The following is a 19,420-nucleotide window of genomic DNA, read 5'->3' on the forward strand; positions in this document are numbered from 1 at the left end:
GCAACCCCAAATGTATTCGATACGGCAGCTGAGCAGAAAACACACTTCTGCGACGTCCAATAGGCTCAGGGGAGAGAATCTTAATAGCATTAAATTAACTTGTTCGTAACCGCACCGCAGTTTGTTACGAGTTCCTCCTATTTTGCCATAGTTTTGTTGTTGTTGCCTCCATCAATTTCAGGCAAGCGTCGCCCCGCCTTTTACCGTAATACGGCAGCCGATTCTCTTCTTCGATTGGCTCACGCGCACGTCAATCAATAACATGTAAAGCAATCAAAGCCACCGAGGCTGTCACTTGGCTCGTCTAGCAGACGCTCATTGGCTAAAAGCCCCGAAATCTACTTTTTGTATCCACGAGACAAAAAAAAAAAAAAAGAACAGAAACAACTAATGGCTAACTGCTGTGCTAGCGTTAACAACAGGCCAAAAAGCACTCTCGGCGTGGTTAATGACACCTATTGACAGTTTCCCACATGACAGCAATGTCAAATAAACGCTAAACACGTAGCCGACTTGAGCCGACGTGCACGACATACTTTACGGGCCATCAAATTGACAAAATTATGTGGAAAATAAACTACATGTATCACTTTACTTGTTAGCAGAGTAACACTTTAGTTCAAAGCGAGTCCGAATGAAAGGTTGGAGCAGACTTGACGTTGAAAAACACCAACACAGCATGAAACCGAGCATGCGAAAAGCTACTTTATCACTGGGTAACGTCAGTGGCACATTCACATTGAATTTAAAAGATAATAAAGTGTTTACAAACTCACTATTGCGCCTCTCTCTCTGGCTCTCCTTTCCTTTCCCCTGGAATTTGACACTCCCCTCGACGTCAAGTTATCGCGAGAACTGAAGTTCTTCACGTTGTTGCGCATGCACCGCCCTTTATTTTTATTTGTATTATTAAAGTGCTCAAACTCACTTTCTCGCTCTCTCCAAAAAAGAAAATATTAGAAAATGTACATCTAATCTAAGCAAGAAAAGGAGGCAGAGATTTAAAGTGTAGCATGCTTATACGTGGCAATTAATTAATAATGCAAGAATAAATAGTGTCTAATTATGCCACAATAAGTAGCCATACACTCATATAGCAAGTGCGAAGAGAAAGAGAAAGAGAGTTTAATTTATAATGACATCTTGATGAATAAGTGAAAAGGTAAAGCATCAAAGTGACAGTGATTTCTAATGACATCCCGATGATTTAAACGCATTACTTAAGTATTATCGTGATAGGTTAAAGATGATCATACTCGCTTTGTAAAACAAAAAGTGGGAAAACTCAGCTTTGTCCATTTGTCATTTGCTTAATAACTGGTAAATGGACGTTGCGCTTACATTCAAACACGTCTTTGATTGAAATGTGTCAAGGATGCAGAGTTGTTTAAGTCTGTTTCTTTTAAATTAGACCACTGTGAATAATAATTTGTGATATATGTTACTTCATTTAAATAGCGCTTTTCCACCTTACAAGGCCCTCAAAGCGCTTTACATTCGACTACTCATGACGCAGTATCAGGAACAACTGGGCGTTCAATATCTTGCTCAAGGACGGAAATATGTAAAGGATGCAGAGTTGTTTTAAGTTGGTTTCTTTTTAATTGGAGACCCCCAATGGATCACTGTGAATATTTTGTGGTACGTATTACTATTATTTACTTCTAAAAGTTATACACAAGGATTTGCCCAACTTCTTTTTTTTCTAACAATTCTAAATGTTTTTTTTTTTATGTGTTGATCCATGTGCGGGTAGGAATGAGAGAATATGGTCATTGGTCAAAGCCAATGAGCGAGAATATTTTGACTTACCTGTGGAGTGTGTGTCCTAATAAGTGAGTTATATGCACAGCAAGTTGGAAGAATCGGATCCGTGGATTTCTGGCAAGAATATTTGCGATCTTCCAAGTTGTGTTCAACCTTCTTTTGTCTCTGTGTGACGCTGACGCTGCTGTTGCGGCTGCTGGTGAGCGATTGTGACGTTTGCGGCACTTCGCTCTTTTGATCTGCTCCGTTATGGTTATTACCTATCATATTATAAACAAAATACACGAGGAAATGAAGACACACAAAGCGGGAGGAATGAGGCCACTAAATCGTCTCTCGTGAAAAGCTGCTTTGGGAAGAGAAAGTAAGTTGGGCTGCATAGGCTTTTTAAAGGCAACATTAAAGGTTTCAAAGAAGTTCGAAAAGTACGTGAGCCCAGTGCGCGCGCGAGTTTAGTGACTTAACTAATGTATTGATGTAAACTTTACATCATTGGATTTCATATCCGTAAGGGTTATACAACTCCACATCAAGGCACCCCTGGCCTTGACAAAAAGATGGTGATATAAAAATGTTTTTATATTACATTATTATTTATTTTAACGCTGTCTTTCAACCATGACTTGCGTTCACTTGAGCCACAACTAATGCGCAAATGCCAGAAGGATGCTCACAGCGCTTACACTACTACAAATTCCAGAATGTATTGCAACAGCTGGTGCCACGTCATATTACCAAAGCATATTTGTTGGCACTTACAGTATGTCTTTCGTGTTGCTAATTTGAATCACATTTAAGCTGTCGTTTTAATTGACACATCTTTTTTTTTTTATATCGTGGTTCTCGAAAAGGCGTCGCAACTTCCTTCATCAGGCCAGTGCGCTAGCGGCCTGAGTGCGTCACTGTACTAGTTGAAAAATAACAGCGTGTTAAGAGTGACTAACAATGTGAATCTGTCCATTTTAGTCGTTAACTCTGACACAGCCGTCCGAATTTGGCAGGTTGCATCTCTTATGTGTTTCATCAAATAACTACCTGATGATGAATACTGAAGAACTACACAGATAAGGAAAGTCATTACTTTCATTAGGTACTCAAAAAAAAAAGCAGCACTTTAGCAGGCGTAAACAAGATGCGACTTTAACATGATTAATTATACATGATCTGCAACACCACAACACAAAACCATTCAAATTAGATGCATAGTACAAAGCATATTGGGTAAATCTTAAAAACATTAGTAACTTAAAGTTCTTGCCATGTTATTAGTTAAATTAAAGACAGTCTTTAAAAAAAAAATCATGTAATACAAACGTTGTGTAATAAAACCATTCGCTCCTCTATGGCAACTTTGCTTGACATTGAATTGCACACAGAACAGCAGGTTGTCATCATGTTATCAGGTGAGACTTACGTACCCAATCCAATTCACAAAAACTGAAAATAACAAATACAACTGTTCCCAATATCATTTGTTACCTCAGTAGTGTAAAAGACAGTGACATTAGATGATTCCTGGCACAACAAGAAACAGGATCCCTCATCCGCATTCCGTGCATTGAAGACACGCGTGAGACAGACTTTTCAAGTGCTTGGAATATGAATGTAATGGTGCAGCGGTAAATCCGTGTGCTGTTCTTAAACACACTTCACTGTACTCCTGGAGACAACAATCATTCAAACGCTACCTCGTCATGCCCCTTTTCCACTGTACCTATTACGCCTTTTGTATTCGATTGTTATCTGTAGTATCTGTTCCGTCAGGATTCCAAGAATCTCACTCCTCTCCACTGTTGCTTGCAACAGTGATTTATATGCTATTGTTTCCTCTTATGATACAGTGAAGTACGAAGGAGTATTAGGGTCACATTGGAAAAGAAAATTTCTCAAAAATATAACGTACTTGCCCGTTGTCCATGTATTCATTCTAAAACATAACACGGACATCATACTGTTTTAAGTGCCCACCAAAAATCTATTTCTTGCACTAAATCAGTTCACTACCTGTCATTTTGTGAAACAGCATTTGACAGATCTGCTTTATGATGGTCAAAAACCTCGGTTCTGCCTTCGTACATGTTATTTTTTCTTCTAATATATTGGTTCCAGCTGTATCATAAGACAAGAGTGGAGTGAGTTACTTGAGCTAGCATATCTTGTTTGGACTGAGGCCCTCAGTGCAGCGCCGTTTTTGCCCGAGTTCGATGTGGTACTTGCGCAGTGGAAAAAGGGCACAAGAGGCTGCCATGTTTGTTTGAGACGAAGAGAAAAACCCTGCCGTCTCAGTCTCTGAGGAGGAGATACTCCTTGATGGTCTCTGGTAGAGGAAGTTCTTTGACCGCCGTGGGCAGGAATCGCACCCCAAGACTATGCCTGACGGCGCAGCGTGCCAGAGAGCGCAGTGTGGGCGCCTGAGCCACCATGCCGGTGAGCCTGGCGAGCAGCTGCGGATCCTTGCTGAGCTCCTTGGGAAGCGTGCCGTCGGCTCGGCGGATCTCAAAGCGCCCGGCCGCCCGGCACAACAGTTCCAGGCACTCCTCCTCTTGCTCTGTGCCCAGGCCACGTGCCAAGAGGGCCACCAGTCGGGAGATGGGCGTTTGGCCCTTCAAGTTGGTCACGTGCACCTGTGCGCCGTAGTCCAAAAGCACTTTGACGCTTTCCAGGTTGCCCTTCATGGCTGCCCAGCTCAGCGGCGTGTCACTGTTGTAGTCACGGGCGTTGGGGCAAGCCCCGCTGTCGAGCAGCGCTCGCACACATTCGGGGTTGTCTTTGAAGGCGGCCCAGTGGAGTGGAGTATCCTTGTTGCCATCCAGAGCGTTGGGCTGGGCCCCGTACTCCAGAAGAAGCTCCACACAGCTCTCGTCCTTCTCCGCTGCATAGTGGAGCGCCGTGCGGTTATATCCATCCAAAGCATTCACCTGATATAATGCAGAGGTTATGCTGGGGCAGGATTTAAAATGCAAAATCCACATTCCATATGTCATATTTAAGGCTTTTACATATTCTATGTACGCTGAAGTGATAAATATCATATCAAGCCACTTACTGCCCGAAAACTGCTGGGCTAGGCTCTAGCTAGCCCGCAACCCTCATGAGGATAAGTGGTTCAGATAATGAATGAATGGATATATACAGTATTTCCAAACTTTATTCACATACAGTGGACCAGAGGTGGCAAAACCAAGTCCAGAAGGTAAAAACCCTGCCATAGTTTGGCTTTAGCCCCAGGTGTTAGCTAGCAAGATCTCATGGCGCTCGTTTACCTGCTAGGGAGCTAGCTAGCATCACGGGCTAAAGCCAAACTGTAGCGGGGTTTTTACTTTCAGGTGCGAGCTAGCTCCCTAGCTGGTAAACAAGCACCATGGGTACTAGCTAGCTAGCATCAGGGGCTAAAGCCAAACTGTGGCAGGGTTTTTACTTTCAGGTGCTAGCTAGCTAGCTCCCTCGCTGGGAAACAAGCACCATGGGAGCTAGCTAGGGAGATAGCTAGCATCAGAGGTTAAAGCCAAACTGTGGCAGGGTTTTTACTGCCAGGTGCTAGCTAGCTAGCTCCCATGGTGCTCGTTTACCTGCTAGGGAGCTAGCCTAGCATCAGGGGCTAAAGCCAAACTGTGGCAGGGTTTTTACTTTCTGGACCTGGATTTGCCACCTCTGCAGTGGACCCATGCTATTCGCAGGAGATAGGAACAAATGCATTGATAAGGAATATATTCATGGTGCACGCTCCCCATTCGCCACCTCTCCAATGACGAGGTGAAACAGAAACCAGAGAGGTCAATATTTCTCACGCTCGCCACATTGGCGCGGACAATTTCTTTGTCAAAATCGCACTGGGTAACCCTCGCTACACCTGTCATAAATGTCTGTATGCAAATTACATATGGTAATCCCACAATCCTCCATGCGGACAGTGACGCACGTGAATGGTTGCAGTTCACTGTAATCAGAACATCGCTTGTCAAGCAACCAATGGCATATTGTTTACATCTGCCGATAGCGGCATGCCAGCGAGGGTGAGCAAATTAGTTTCTGCACCAAAAACCAATTACATTGACCCCAAGTCACATAAAACAACTTTGAATAATGCCTCTCACGTGCTGAAAAAAAAAGGATGACATGACAGACGAACTAGTTAAAGTGATTATGTAGAATTTAGTGCCATGTAGTGGTGAACTAATAGAATGCAACGACCTATGTTGCATGCACTTTGAAACACGTGCACTATGGTGCCTCAGAGAGAGCACACTTCGCAAGCCTACCAACTATTACTACAGTGGCAAAATTTTCCTTCATGTAACCGTATCAGAAAGATGGCGGTGAAACATGTCAGCCTCCTTATGCAATATAATACTAGACTATTATATATATATATATATATATATATATATACATATATATATATATATATATATATACACAATATATATCAACTGTATATATTTTGATGTGACAGAACCATTTTTTTGTGCCTATTATTGAAATTTAATAGTGATTAAATATTTTTGCAAGATACTGGAAGTGTAGAAATCAAATGTGAAAAGACAGATCAATTTAGTACTGAATTGCTAGTGTAAAACTCTCTTTCACCCTCTCAGTTGTCACGATTTTTGGGGGGGCTAAAACGGAGACGAGATGATGCAACTAGGAACAGCATGAATCTTCCCTCCCCGCTACAAAAGTATACTGTAAGTGCCCTCATTTTATCTGTAGTGATTCGGCGCAATTGACTTTAGGGGTGCAACGATCAATCGGCCAGCCGATTTATCGGCCCCGTTTTCCTTAATTTTGGGGTATCTGTGATCGGTCAATCCCTTAGAAATAAAGCAATCTTTTCCACCGATCTCATCTCCCTCCTCAGAGGTCTGAAAAAGTCAACCACTGTCCTCTGCTGCTGAGATGACAAATAGGCTTTTCATTTTTATCATGTGTAGTTAAAACAACGCATTTATATTATTTCACAGCTATTGTTCAATGTTTTCCACTAAAACTAAATTGGAACCCTGAAGGTGTATGCTGCTTGTTATGGAAAAACTCGGGATCGGCATCGGCGCACCCCTAATTGACTTAGACGATTTCTACCACTGCAATGCGCAGATACCATCAAGCTATGCCTAGAACCAGAAAAAATACATTTTACCTCTTAAGTGTTATGTGTTATTTGGGCAACAACGTCTCTGCCATGTGCATGCATGAGCGCCACACGTAGCAGGATAGCGGCAAAACAAGTGGCACCACTACATAAACACATGATGTCGACACTAAATACACTCACATGTAGCTAAGATACTTTTATACAGTTTAGCCACATTAGCTATATGGCTTCATGACCTAGTGCACTGCCAAGTTGTGCCAACTATGTTTTATATTACATATATGTAAACATACAGTGTTCCCTCACTTTTTGCTGATGATACGTTCCAAGAAATTACTTTAAAAATGCTGATAAACATTCATAATATGTTCCTCACAACAATTGGGGGGTGCGAGATAGGATGGTACAACCAAAACAAAACAATGGAAAAATAAATCTGCGGGTGCCAAACCGCAAATATATGGTGTGATGCATACCTCTGCCCCCTTCTCCAACAGCAACTCCACACAGTCAGCATCAGCAACCATGCAGGCGCAGTGCAGAGGCTTCAGTGTGCCGTGCATGCGGTTCACATCAGCACCCTTTATATAACATATGAACAACATTCGTCACCACAAAAGGTGCAAAAACAATCTGGATACACGGTTCGGACAAGACAGATCACCTTGCGAATAAGATCCTCCACGTTGTCATGCGGGAAGGAGCGGATGGCGGCGATGGTGCGGATGAGCCGCTCGGACAGGGAGTATTTACTTTGAATGCTTTGCATGATGTACCACATAGTAGAGCTCATGTGTTACTGACGACCATGGCACCCATACAAGGGTGACACTGAGGCACATCCACATAAACATTTGTAAGCATTAAAGAGGAAAGCACAGCAAAAGTGGACTAGCAGCAGCAAATTTGCATGACTTTCTTTTCAACGTGCATCTGAGGCATTGGTGTGCAAACTTTTGTGCTGAAGGGCCACAATTGATTTTTAAAACAGACACATATGGGCCAGGTCATGCTAACAAAAATGAGAACAATATATTTTTAAAATCATCCGTTCTCACAATTATTGCATTATTTAGCATACATTTAAATATATATCACTTATGTTCATGAAATATTGACGCAGGTGACATGCAATATAACCATTCGATGTGACAATAGCTATTCGACGAGATGTAAATGCCTGATCCGCAGCGTTACCATTACTCGCGTTCCAACATCAAACGACAAGATATTGTTGATAAAAATCGATGCACACGTTACACCGAGGGACGCCGCTTGATTGCCACACAAGACCTGCTGGGAAAGCACAAGCTGACGGTCTCATTTAGAAAACATTCTCGGCTATTTTTGCACCACTGTCTACAGATACCAAGCTCGCTAGCTAGCTAACGCCACTAGCATCGAGAATCGAACACCGGGGGCACATAAAACACAAACGACACGAATTCCGAGCACTTGAAGACGGCGCTTCATTCGACCATCTACAAGTGGACGGTTAAAGGTGAAGACGTACCGTTTGTGATCAACAAACTGAGGCGTTTGCCAACCTGCCTGTTTGGTGGGACCGTTTATTTGCTACTCGGTTTGACAGACACAAAAACCTGACGTCATCGTCACGTGTGACCACGCCCCATGTTCCGAGAGCGCTGCGCTCGCGCAAACGGCAGATTGAGCATTACCACTTGCAAAAAAAACAAAAAAACAAAAAAACAAAAAAACTTTTTCATCATATTTGTTAAAACTGTCACTATGACCTGGCACGTAAAATATGTGGGGGGAGGGGGGTGGTAAATCAGCCCTCTCTGGTCTGATGTTGTGCCTCTAATTTGATTTGTAAGCCACTGTGCCCAAAATACATGGGAAGAGGACATTAAAAAAAAAATCGCATACACAAACCACTTTCACGATGTTGGTTGGGGGGGTCAGATTTTTCAAAATCATTCAGCTGTAATTCATGAGTGCCTGTTTGTTTTTCCTTCTCTGCGTGTGATACCTGGATTTGACCGCATGGTGGCGCATGCGCCCCCAGGAAATAATTAAATGAAGCTCGCCTCAAGGTAATGAGTGTCAGGTGTGTGAACTTTGGAGCCGGAGGCAAACTGATTTTTGACCGTTGTCGTATGTGGAAAAGCTCGTGTTGTGTTTTGAACAGTAATGGAAAGGATTAGACTTTTTTGGAAATAAATTGTTTTTGACCACACGACCGGGCATTTTTGGATTTTGTTTTTTGGTGCAACGACACGCGTCCGAAGAGTTCACCCCTTAACAAATATAGCGTCTTATTGGAAAAACAATATAGGGACTGTAATCAGGCCAGCCTCCACTCCAAAAGACAATGTGAAGCCAGCCGCATATTGTTAATATTGTGCATTACGGTAACATGCCGACATGCCGCCGCGTTGCCCCCCTTCAAAATAAAAGCTTACCAAAACACCTGGTTTAGAGTTAAAAATAAATAAGATCATTAAAAATTCAAAGTTTGTTATCCCAGGACCGAAATCGGTTCTAATGGACACTACACCGCCCTAGGTATCCAACCAAAGTACTTTGGCCAAAATCAAAACCAGTTCTAAGAGACACTACACCATCCCAGGTATCCAACAAAAGTACTTTGACCAAAATCTGATGTTGCATTTCAAAAATAAAACTCCTTTGAAAATTGAAAATTCGACCCTTATTGTTGATTTAAAAAATATCATTAAAAATTCAAAGTTTGTCATCCCAGGACCAGACCGGTTCTACAGGATACTACACCAACCCAGGTATCCAACCAAAGTACTTTGGCCAAAATCTGATGTTGCATTTCAAAATAAAACTATTTTGAAAATGTATATTTCGACCATTATCGCTGATTTAAAAATATCATTAAAAAAAAATCATGGTTTGTTATCCCAGGACCAGACCAGTTCTACAGGACTCTACACCAACCCAGGTATCCAACCAAAGTACTTTGACCAAAATCTGATGTTGCATTAAAAAAAAAACTCATTTGAAAATTGAAATTTCAACTATTTTTGCAGATTTAAAAAAAAATCATTAAAAAAATCAGTTTTGTTATCCCAGGAGATGCAACATCAGATTTTGGTCAAAGTACTTTGGTTGCATACCTGGGTTGTTATAGTGTCCTGTAGAACTGGTCTGGTCCTGGGATAACAAATTTAGAAGAAAAAAAAATCAGCAATAATAGTTTAAATTTCGATTTTCAAAGGAGTTTTATTTTGAAATGCAACATCAGATTTTGGTCAAAGTACTATGATTGGACACCTGGGAAGGTGTAGTGCAGGGGTGCTCAAGTTCGGTTCTTGAGAGCCCCTATCCAGCCTGTTTTCCACGTTTCCATCCTGCAGCACAGCTGAATCTAATGATCAGCAAATCGGCGAGCTTTGCAGAAGCCTGATAACCATTCTGATCATGAATCAGGTGTGTAAGTGGAGAGAAACATGGAAAACAGGCTGGATAGGGGCTCTCGAGGACTGAACTTGAGCACCCCTGGTGTAGTGTCTCTTAGAACTGGTCTGGTCCTGGCATAACAAATCATGAATTAAATTATTATTATTATTATTTTAATCAGCAATAATCATCGAAATTTAAATTTTCAAAGGAGTTTTATTTTGAAATGCAACTTTGGTTGTCCTGTAGAACTGGTGTGGTCCTGGGATAACAAATCATGATTTTTTAAACGAATTTTTAAAATCAATTAAAAAAAATTAACCCTTAACCAGGTGTTGAGTAGCTTTTATTTTGAAGATGGCCAACGCAGCGGCATGCCGGCATATTACCGTAATGCACAGTATTAACAATCGTTGAGGCGGCTGGCTGGACTTGTCTTTTCGAGTGGAGGCTGGCCTGACCGCAGTATATAATAATAATAATAATAATAGACCAATACCATAATTGCCCTTTCTCCATGATCCCGCTCACTGTTCGGAGGGACGCGATCCTCAGTGACACCGGTGAACTTCCCGTGTCAAACTCCCCTTCGAAGCTTGGTTCTTCTTCAGAGGAGTCCTGTATTGCTGGCAGATAAAGGCTAGATCTTTTTTTCTTCAGCCGCTTTATCTTTTAAGATGGTCATTGCCTGCCCACTGATGAAGTGACACCTCAGGCAATCTACATCAATTTAACTTTTGAGTTAAGAGTTTGAAAACATCTATGTGTATAAGCACTTGTGTTCTCATGTTATATTCAAGCACCTTCAGCAAACAAAGAAGAATATAAAAACTGCATGCCTAATTACAAGTTCTCACTCACAAAAGCTCAATTAAAATGTAACTGGAATGGTGTATGATGCACACAGTAGCAAAAGTGGGGGGGAAATAGGACACAGGAATGCCAAATCAAAATAATTTATTTTTTGGTGACAATTCTTACAGTTGTAGGATTGTGTCTCAAACACTTGCTTGATCAATTATCTATATTTCCTTTTACAATCCCAACCCAAAAAAAACAAAATCAACAAAATAAGCCAAACAAAAAAAGGACGGGGTGGTGGTGGCGGTCATTTCTGCCTGCCAAGCAAACGCTTGCAATAATAATTTCACATTTTCCACGAGCAGACGTTTTTGGACGTTAGTGCATTTTGTGTTAATTGAACTCAAAGGTGAAAACCAATTGGCAGCTCCAGTGATTGCTTTTTCATTTGGTGCGCCTCTACACCCAAAGCGTTAAACATTTCTCTCTGCTGGCCATGTTGAACGGTCAATTTGGTTTTGTCAATGCGATTTCACACAACTTTGGTGAAACCAGCCTACCAATATTGAGAGAAAAGCCTTGCGAAACAAAATTATAATAAATATGTAAAAGCAATACATACAGTGAGCTCAAACCTCAACATTCTAAAGTTAGCCAGTTTTTCTTAAAAAAAAAGAAAAAAAAAGAAGCAAACTCAACCCTAAAAAGCACAATCAGGTGGATCCCTGCTGTCAGAAGCCTCCACACTAGCTACTGAAATCTCCCACATATAGTGAAGGTTATAAGAGCTAATACCGCAGCCAACAAAAATCCACTTTTGGTGGGCCAAAACATCTGCCAGACAGCAATGACAACATTCGGCCGTCAGTATGCTAGCGCGTCGCCATCTCAGGGAGCTTGACAATGAGTTATTTTACATCCAAACATAGCGGAGCCCTCACTTCAAGGCTGTGCCGCCGCTCAAGCGCAATTCACACATCCGGTGACCGCCAACGGTTTAGAATCGCCCCCACTACACTCAAATATGTAAACAAAGATCCTGACTGATTATCAGTGTTCAGAGTCTAAAACGTTGAAAGGTTTGCGATAAAAAGCAACATGAGGAGAAGGTCTGACAAAACTTAAAATTGTTACCTTGTGGTATTTGCCCAACGCAACTTTGAAGCCAAAAGTGATCAGACACGCTTCCAGTAGAAGAAATCTGTGTCTCATTAAACACGTCAATCATTTTGCTTGAACAATCAATGCAGAAACAGTCAAAACCCTTCAGTCATACTTGCAAACCAAAGCACAGCTCACTTTGTGTTAGTGATATCTTTTTTTCTATGTACATGACATATGCATGTTCTCCTCTTTAGTGCATATTGTTCTTGAAATCAAAAGGTGGTAGAGGGCCATGTAGAGGGCGCCAGCGTCCTACCTCTCCCAAGGCGAGCACAAATGCGAGCACCTATACGGAAAGTCAATTATTTCCTTTTCAAATCACTCCTTTCAGTTCACCAGCTGTCATTTAGCCCACAAGTCTTGGATGTGCTGCCGTATGGAAAATTTCCAGGGAAAGGTAGCTACCATAATGTTGCTTTTATGTTAATTATTTGTATATAATTAGACATATATCCATGTAGATTTTCATACATCTTTTTTCTATTCATAGAGTTTTGTTTTTCTTTACTTTGGCGATACGGGAGGGATATTCTGCTCTTTGCCAGCGTGCCTGTAAGCACCCTGTGGAGAGTGGCGTCTGGCCAGAGGCGGCCGCCTCTGCTCTCGGAACTTGAGGCCAGTGCCTCGGGGGGGCACGTTGCTGCGATAGTGGCCCTTGGACTCCCGCTCGCGTGCGGGTTTGCCGTCTTTGCACTCTCGCGGCGCCTCTCTGTCGTGGCCTCGCTCCGGCTTGTCTCCGGGGTTGCCGCTGGAGCCGGGCTCGTCAGACTTGTTCACACGCAACTCGCGCAAAGGCTGGCCCGTCGCCGTGCCGCAGGGTGCCGGGGGCGGCGGGTCCTTGGGAGGCCGTTGGCACACCTCGGCGTAGCTGAGCTTACGGGGTTCCTAAACAAGATGGAGGGAACATGACTGACAATCAAAAGAGTTGCATTGCATCCATGAGTGTTAGCTAACAACGTAAAATTCTGATCAACAGAACATACTCTATTACTATGTGAAACAGTTGACACAGTTTGTTTGATGCTTTGTCCGTTGCATGCGTGACATGCGTGGATCTGCAAACCAATTGACAAGTGTATGCAAATCTGCCTCCACCAGTGAAAATGTCTTTGGTTTTACAAGTGCTGGCTTTCCCCTGCACTGCCTTTGGCCCAGCTATTTCATTTTTAAACAAAGTATAGAATATTTGGTAGGTTAAGAAATGTTACGTTTAAATAAAGGATCTGTTTAAATTTTTCTTAGCGAGACAGTGTCCCAGCACTAGTGAGTTGTTTTTAGAACAGAACACCTACGCATGTTTGAAAATCTTCATTCCTGTTGTAAAGCGCATTAAAGGGATACCTGACTCATTTAGCCATTTTCAGCAGTAAAAGGACAATATTTTTTTTGTATTTCATGTGATAACTGCATTATTTTACATGTACAATGAATGAATACCTCTAAAAACAAATTTCGCCACTTGCTGTCGACTGAAGATGATATCATGCGCACTCAGGAAACGGGTAACGACCAATCATGTCTGTTTGCCCTGAGCTCTGAGCACCTGTGATTTAATTTTCAGTCAACACCAAGTGGCAAAATGTTTTTTATAGGTATTAATTGTACATGAAAGAGATTATCAAATTAATTATAGACAAACTATGGCATTTTTATTGCTAAAAATGGCTAAATGAGTCAAGTATCCCTTTATAGCAGTCTAGGACGCTGGACGTTGTCATAAATGTGTTGCCGCATTTGCTGTTAGTAAAAGGCGGCACATGCTCACCTGTGCAGGCGCAGGAATAGCAGCAGGAAGAGGCGGGGGCATGGTGGGCATCAGCGGGCTGGAGGCGGAGGCAGCGGGCAGCGCAGGAGGCCCCCAGCTGTGCACAGCTTGCGTGGAGGAGGCGGGGCTAACTGTAGTTTCGGCAGGCACGCTGGCAATTGCTTTGGAAACCGGCGGCTCTGGATGCTCCAGTCTCTTCTCCCGACTCCTGGTGTCATGTCCAAACCAACGTGTTTCACACCTCCAGCCATGTCGAGTGTAGACTTCTTATGCTACTATTACTTACCTCTGGGCCAGTGGCGCGAGAGGTTGTATGACAGACTTTGCAGCAGTCTGGTTGGGACTTGAGCACGCCAAACCATCCTCGGTGACGACAGCTGCACTTGCACTGCTTTCTTTATTTACTGCTTCCATCTTTAAATGACAAAAGATACATGTTACGACTATTACCATATAGCAGTGCTTCTCAATTAGCACTGCCTTGTAGGTATGTGAAGTGGTACCTTCAAGTTTGAAAGTCGCAAAAGTTATACAATTAATGTTGCAGACGTCACTAGAATTTTAGCCAACACATAAGGATTAACTGTGCGTTTTTCCTCTTTGACAGCATTTGTGTTTGTCAATGTTATGTGCTGCGCCAAGTTGTTAAGTGCTCTTGTTTTCCACAGACGCAAGCACTCCAATTAGGGCAGCACGATTTTGGCTGCCACAATCGTTAGTGATATTTATTTACATTTAAACTGCCAAAATAAAACACTATAGAACAAGACACTAGCTGTAAACCGTAAACAGTCATTTTTTTGCCTAAATCATCTCCTCAGGATGCAAATTGTTAAATTTTTTGTGTTTCCTGAAAAATCTGGGGAAAAATGACAGGAAAAAGAAGGGTGGACTTCCTTTGATTTAACTCACTTAAGTCGGAGACTTCTGCCGCATCACACAATGACGGCGTGATTAAGTAGTGGTTTCTTAGTGTCCTAAATTAGCGATTAAACATGAGTTCGGGATAGCGCTGTGTTGATGTTGGTCGCAACTACAATGTCAATCAACTATGATAAAGAAATCCTAAACGTCTAAAAAGGAAGTCAAGCTAGCCAACACACCACTACGTGGGCCAACTTCAAAGTAAAAGTGTACTAAGGCCATTTGCGTTGCCATCAATGTAATACTGTATTTGGTCAACTTTATTTTGAAGTTAGGCTTAGCATGTTACGTTGAGTATGTTTCAGCTTCCTTGACATGCCAGAATGGTATCGACTGTGAATGCGCACTTTGTTTTTTTCCACCAACCAATCCGCAGATCACACGCTATCCGAACCGTGGGGCCTGATCCAAACCGACCACGAATCAATTATGAACCGTTGCACCACTAGTTACTACCCACCTCTACATATGATATATTCATAGACGCTCGGAAATAGCATCGCTTAGCAAAATGGAACATAACGTGTATCAAACAACAATACACATGACTCAATTCATTACAGTATATTAGTATAAAATAATAATTATAGCAGTAATGTTTTCACAATTGAGCCCCGATTTTTTTGTTTGACTTTTGAGGTCTGCACCACAAATGTTTTAAAAATTACAATACAGCACGTTTTTTGGTTTACCCATTTAATTTTGTCTCTAGACAAGAAAATACAGTTTGTCTGCTTTACACAACTCAAATTTAAGAAAAACAATTGTTCTTTTACCACATTGTTATTTATTTTATTGTTGAATAAAACCCTTGCTTTACCGTCCAATTTATGAATTAACCGCCCCAAAACTTTTAAATGCTCCATAAAATTGAACCCCCCCCCCCCCCCCCCCCCCATTGAACAAATAGGAGTTGTCTAGGGGAAACCCTATAGTCATAGAGCGGATTGTGGTCAAACTTGGAGGCACCATTTTATTTTTTACCCTTACCTTGTCCCTGTACAAGCCACGAACAACATCCGACATTCGGTTCTCAAGCACAGGTTCTCCTTGAGTACTGATCACACAGCCGGGAAGAGGAGGGAAATTGGTTGCAGCCAAGTCAAATTTGGGAGGGGAAACCTTAACCTCCGCCAGCGGTACGGGTCTCTGCAGAGTACATGGACATGCAGACATTATCAACAGAACAATGACATTGATGTGACTGCCCAATATTAAAGTGAGCGTACCATAATCCGTTCGTCTTCTCGTCTTCTACGTGTCCCCCTGTAAGTTGTGCTCCGTCTGAAACGCAAACAGTCAGGGGTCACGGCTGAATTCAGCACCCGTGAAAAGGAGACTGACTAGACAACAAGAAAAGAAGACGAGGTTACCGTCCACGTCCAGTCATGCTATAGTCATCGGTCGGGTCTAAGGAGGAAGATGAGGAAGACAGATGTGAGAACATGGCACTCAGGTCAGAGGCCACCTGCACTGGGTTGGAGGGGGCATGCTGCTGTGGACTGCGTAGTCCCGTCAGACTCTCCAGAGGGACAGGGGTGATCGACGCTGAGGTCACCTCGTTCGTCCTTACCGGGGGTTTCACGTGGTTTCTACAGCAGAGGAACACGTCAGTCGTACACATGGCACTTATTGTAGACATGGTTGATTGCTAACCAATGTTTCATGTTTTAACAACTTGACACTAGACTAGCTCAAAGTTCCTGGTCATATTTGTGCAAAGAATGGGAGATGGATTTACATGGTATCCAGGGGTTTTCCTGGCTCAAGGTGGTATCATCCTGACCATGCGCCATGATGCGCATGTATTCTGTAAATTCAACTGACTTTTTTTTTTTTTTTTACAAGCAACTTTAAGTTAAGAGATCAAATAAGAATATGACTCATGTTAAAATATTCTTTTATTAAAACTATACCCATACACAAACCCTTTGATCCCAGTCTAAACGGAGAAAAAATTCCACTTGGAAGTGAGTAAAATATTCATAATAAATGTAAATGTCATATAAAATGAGTCAAATTTACACAGTTTAGACTGGGACCAAATATATAGTCTTTTTGGATTAAAATGTACTTTCACAACATTCTAGTTATGCCAGTGTATTTTCCTACAGCAAGCATTGATTTTGCAGGACAACTCCAATTATCGAAACGCATGAATTGAGCTTCAAACGCTGTGCGTGGACGTGCTACGCAGGACGGTTCGTCACCCTAGTTGAGCGATATCGATCGCTCTGGTTGGGGGCGGCACAAAATTAGCTGGAGGCGGCTGCTTCGTAATTTTGAACACAGAAAAAAATCCTGTATCTACACATTTAACCAAGGCAAATTCAAGACTTGAACTGTGAACCCACAATATTTGAAACATTTTTCAGTAACAGTAACTGAAGTCACGCCAATAAGAACATTAATTAATCCAAGTTTTATCCACACAATAAAAATACCTACAGGATGTCCCAAAAGTTACTATACACTTGCTTTTTTCTATTTATGTTCAGGCATCATTGCAACAGTTCAGGCTAGACAGTTTTTCGAAGCATATAATTCCAATTTCCATGGACACAACAACTGACACTGGAGCGGAATAGCAAAATGCCTGTCTGCGCCAGAGAGTTGCAAGCTTTAAACTTATCAACTTTAGGTTGTTGAAAATCTGCCGCTTGAAGCCTTTCAACTGCCTCAAGTCAGAACAGTCAAATCTATCATTCTGTTGGAATCAAGCTATTGTTGATAGAGTTCCAGCACACCCCTGTGGACAGAGTTTTCCTGGCTTTGTGCAAATGCCTGCTGTAAGAGTTTGGTGTTTTCATCAGTGGTGGGAGCAGCAGGCCTTCTTCTGCATTGTTTCTTGGTTTCTTCTTCTGGTTTTCTTCTGCATTAAGTTTTGAGAAACTTGCCATTAATAGAGTAAATTGTACTACACGAGAGCTGTCCGACTGCCGTAAAGCTTCTCAAACTGCTGAACTGCAGTCAGGAACATAAAAGCTCTAATTTATATTAATTACAATAAACAATATCTAATGTTGTATATTAAACAATATCTGATGTATTATAGATTATATACATTAATTGAAAACAGGTATTGCGTGAAAATGTATTATGCACTTAAGTTATAATCACACCTAATGGCTGAAATATTTTTTTTTACAGTATGCGCAACTGTTAGGACCAAAATAATTTCACTTTTAAAGGTGCTTTGCAGAGTTGAAAATGTTAATGTTGAAGATGTTCCTACAACATGCATGCTCCACCAATGTCCGGATAAATACAAAGAGCCCTGACTTTTTAACTGCGACTATCAGCTTGTATCTTTCCTTCAGTGTGGCATGTTTCGGGCGAACAGTTTTTGGGAGGTGGGGAGTGCTGGAGGGTGACATGCTCATTCGCGCGGACATGTAGTGTTAGCGTACGTTGCAATGAAATAAAAACAGAAAAAAGAAAACGCCTACTTCCAAGAACAGTCCAAACTCCAGCTCAGGCTCCAAGAAAACTGGAGAAAATTAAGTTTATTTGAGCGGACGTACTCGCACGCGCACCATGCATGAGCATGACACAAAAGATGCTGGTAAGCTTTAGGACAGAAGTGGCAGTCACAAGTAATTAAAAAAAAAGTGTAAAACTCCGCAATGCACTTTTAAAGATGTTGTTTTTAAGGACAATCACTTTGTAAAAATCGTTAGTTTTCCAATAACCAGAGGACACATCGACTGCTTCAGCACTAGAATTTAGGGGCCTAAAAGTCCTATGGATGTTATTGCCTAAACCAGATGCATCCCTGCTGTGTGAGACTATTTTGCACATGCCTCATAAAGCAATTGCTTTGCTTGCCACGAAAAGCCCAGGAGAGTAAATGTGTGCATTGTTAATTTAAAGGTCATCAAAATAATGATTGATTAGATGGAGTTGTAAATGCAACTTAATTGGCTTACATATGTACAAAGTCAAATTTAAAAAATGTTGGCACACTGCTTGGCAAACGGATTTTGAAAAAGGTAAGACATAAGCTTACATTGGTTTTAATGGAAACACTAGCTGACCACAACAGAAGAGGGTTGTTTACTAGAATACACCTGTGCTTATGATTGGCTGAGGGGGTAAGCAATCAAACTGCACGATATACATTCGATCAAAGCGCACATTACGAAACTCACTTTAGAGGCAGATGACAAGACAAATAAAAAAACGGCAACATGCACTGATCTCAGCAGTCTTTGACCCTCAGATCTCATAATCTTAATGCTCATTGGGATGGACGGAGTGAAGCGCCCCACGTTGTCAAGGAAGAACAGAGAGCGAGAGAGTATGAGAACGACAGCGAGAATGAGAGCATGAGAGACAGAAACAAAGCCAGTTAACTTCACACCTCCGTGTCCCTCTATTTGTCATGATTTCATCATCGAGTCAGACTGCGGGAGACCTGTGATATTTTTTTAAGTGACAACCTGGGATGCAGCGTTCAACGTTTTGTTTTTCTCACCGATGAACTGTTTTTACAGTGATAGTTTAAAAATGTGTAT

At 41.8% G+C, this 19,420-nt stretch overlaps 3 protein-coding genes across 7 annotated transcripts in view; all 3 read right to left on the reverse strand.

The window, feature by feature from the left end:
* atf7a (activating transcription factor 7a) overlaps positions 1 to 2,095 on the reverse strand; it is a 32,954-nt gene extending 30,859 nt beyond the window's left edge. For 2 of the 3 annotated variants that reach the window (XM_086069158.1, XM_086069157.1), the window contains exon 1: positions 1,813 to 2,095. In XM_086069158.1, the coding sequence (XP_085925284.1) occupies positions 1,813 to 2,034 (222 nt within the window). In that variant the 5' untranslated portion in view covers positions 2,035 to 2,095. Of the gene's footprint in view, positions 1 to 776; positions 832 to 1,812 lie in introns of those variants that run through there. The other variant, XM_086069160.1, reaches the window with a different exon arrangement.
* Positions 2,096 to 2,880: 785 nt separating this feature from the next.
* On the reverse strand, positions 2,881 to 8,472 carry asb8 (ankyrin repeat and SOCS box containing 8). 2 transcript variants are annotated; one of them, XM_086070331.1, is made up of 4 exons: positions 8,373 to 8,472; positions 7,524 to 7,690; positions 7,336 to 7,440; positions 2,881 to 4,685 (listed from the first exon to the last, which is right to left on the reverse strand). In XM_086070331.1, the coding sequence occupies exons 2-4, from the start codon at positions 7,650 to 7,652 to the stop codon at positions 4,050 to 4,052; spliced, it is 870 nt and encodes a 289-aa protein (XP_085926457.1). In that variant the 5' UTR covers positions 7,653 to 7,690; positions 8,373 to 8,472; the 3' UTR covers positions 2,881 to 4,049. The 2 variants fall into 2 exon arrangements, with proteins under 2 accessions (XP_085926457.1, XP_085926458.1); XM_086070332.1 differs by lacking the exon at positions 8,373 to 8,472 and having other exon boundaries at positions 7,524 to 8,366.
* A 2,719-nt stretch (positions 8,473 to 11,191) lies between these two features.
* The window catches only part of larp4aa (La ribonucleoprotein 4Aa), a 29,920-nt gene continuing 21,691 nt past the window's right edge, over positions 11,192 to 19,420 (reverse strand). For both annotated transcript variants that reach the window (XM_086068136.1, XM_086068135.1), the window contains 6 exons: positions 16,277 to 16,495; positions 16,133 to 16,187; positions 15,894 to 16,052; positions 14,266 to 14,393; positions 13,980 to 14,187; positions 11,192 to 13,099 (listed from right to left, as the gene is read on the reverse strand). In XM_086068136.1, the coding sequence (XP_085924262.1) occupies positions 12,719 to 13,099; positions 13,980 to 14,187; positions 14,266 to 14,393; positions 15,894 to 16,052; positions 16,133 to 16,187; positions 16,277 to 16,495 (1,150 nt within the window). In that variant the 3' untranslated portion in view covers positions 11,192 to 12,718. The remainder of the gene's footprint in view (positions 13,100 to 13,979; positions 14,188 to 14,265; positions 14,394 to 15,893; positions 16,053 to 16,132; positions 16,188 to 16,276; positions 16,496 to 19,420) is intronic.

This window comes from Leptonotus elevatus, chromosome 2, assembly GCF_054856555.1.
Source record: "Leptonotus elevatus isolate MCC_2025b chromosome 2, RoL_Lele_1.0, whole genome shotgun sequence".
Lineage (NCBI taxonomy): Eukaryota > Metazoa > Chordata > Actinopteri > Syngnathiformes > Syngnathidae > Leptonotus > Leptonotus elevatus.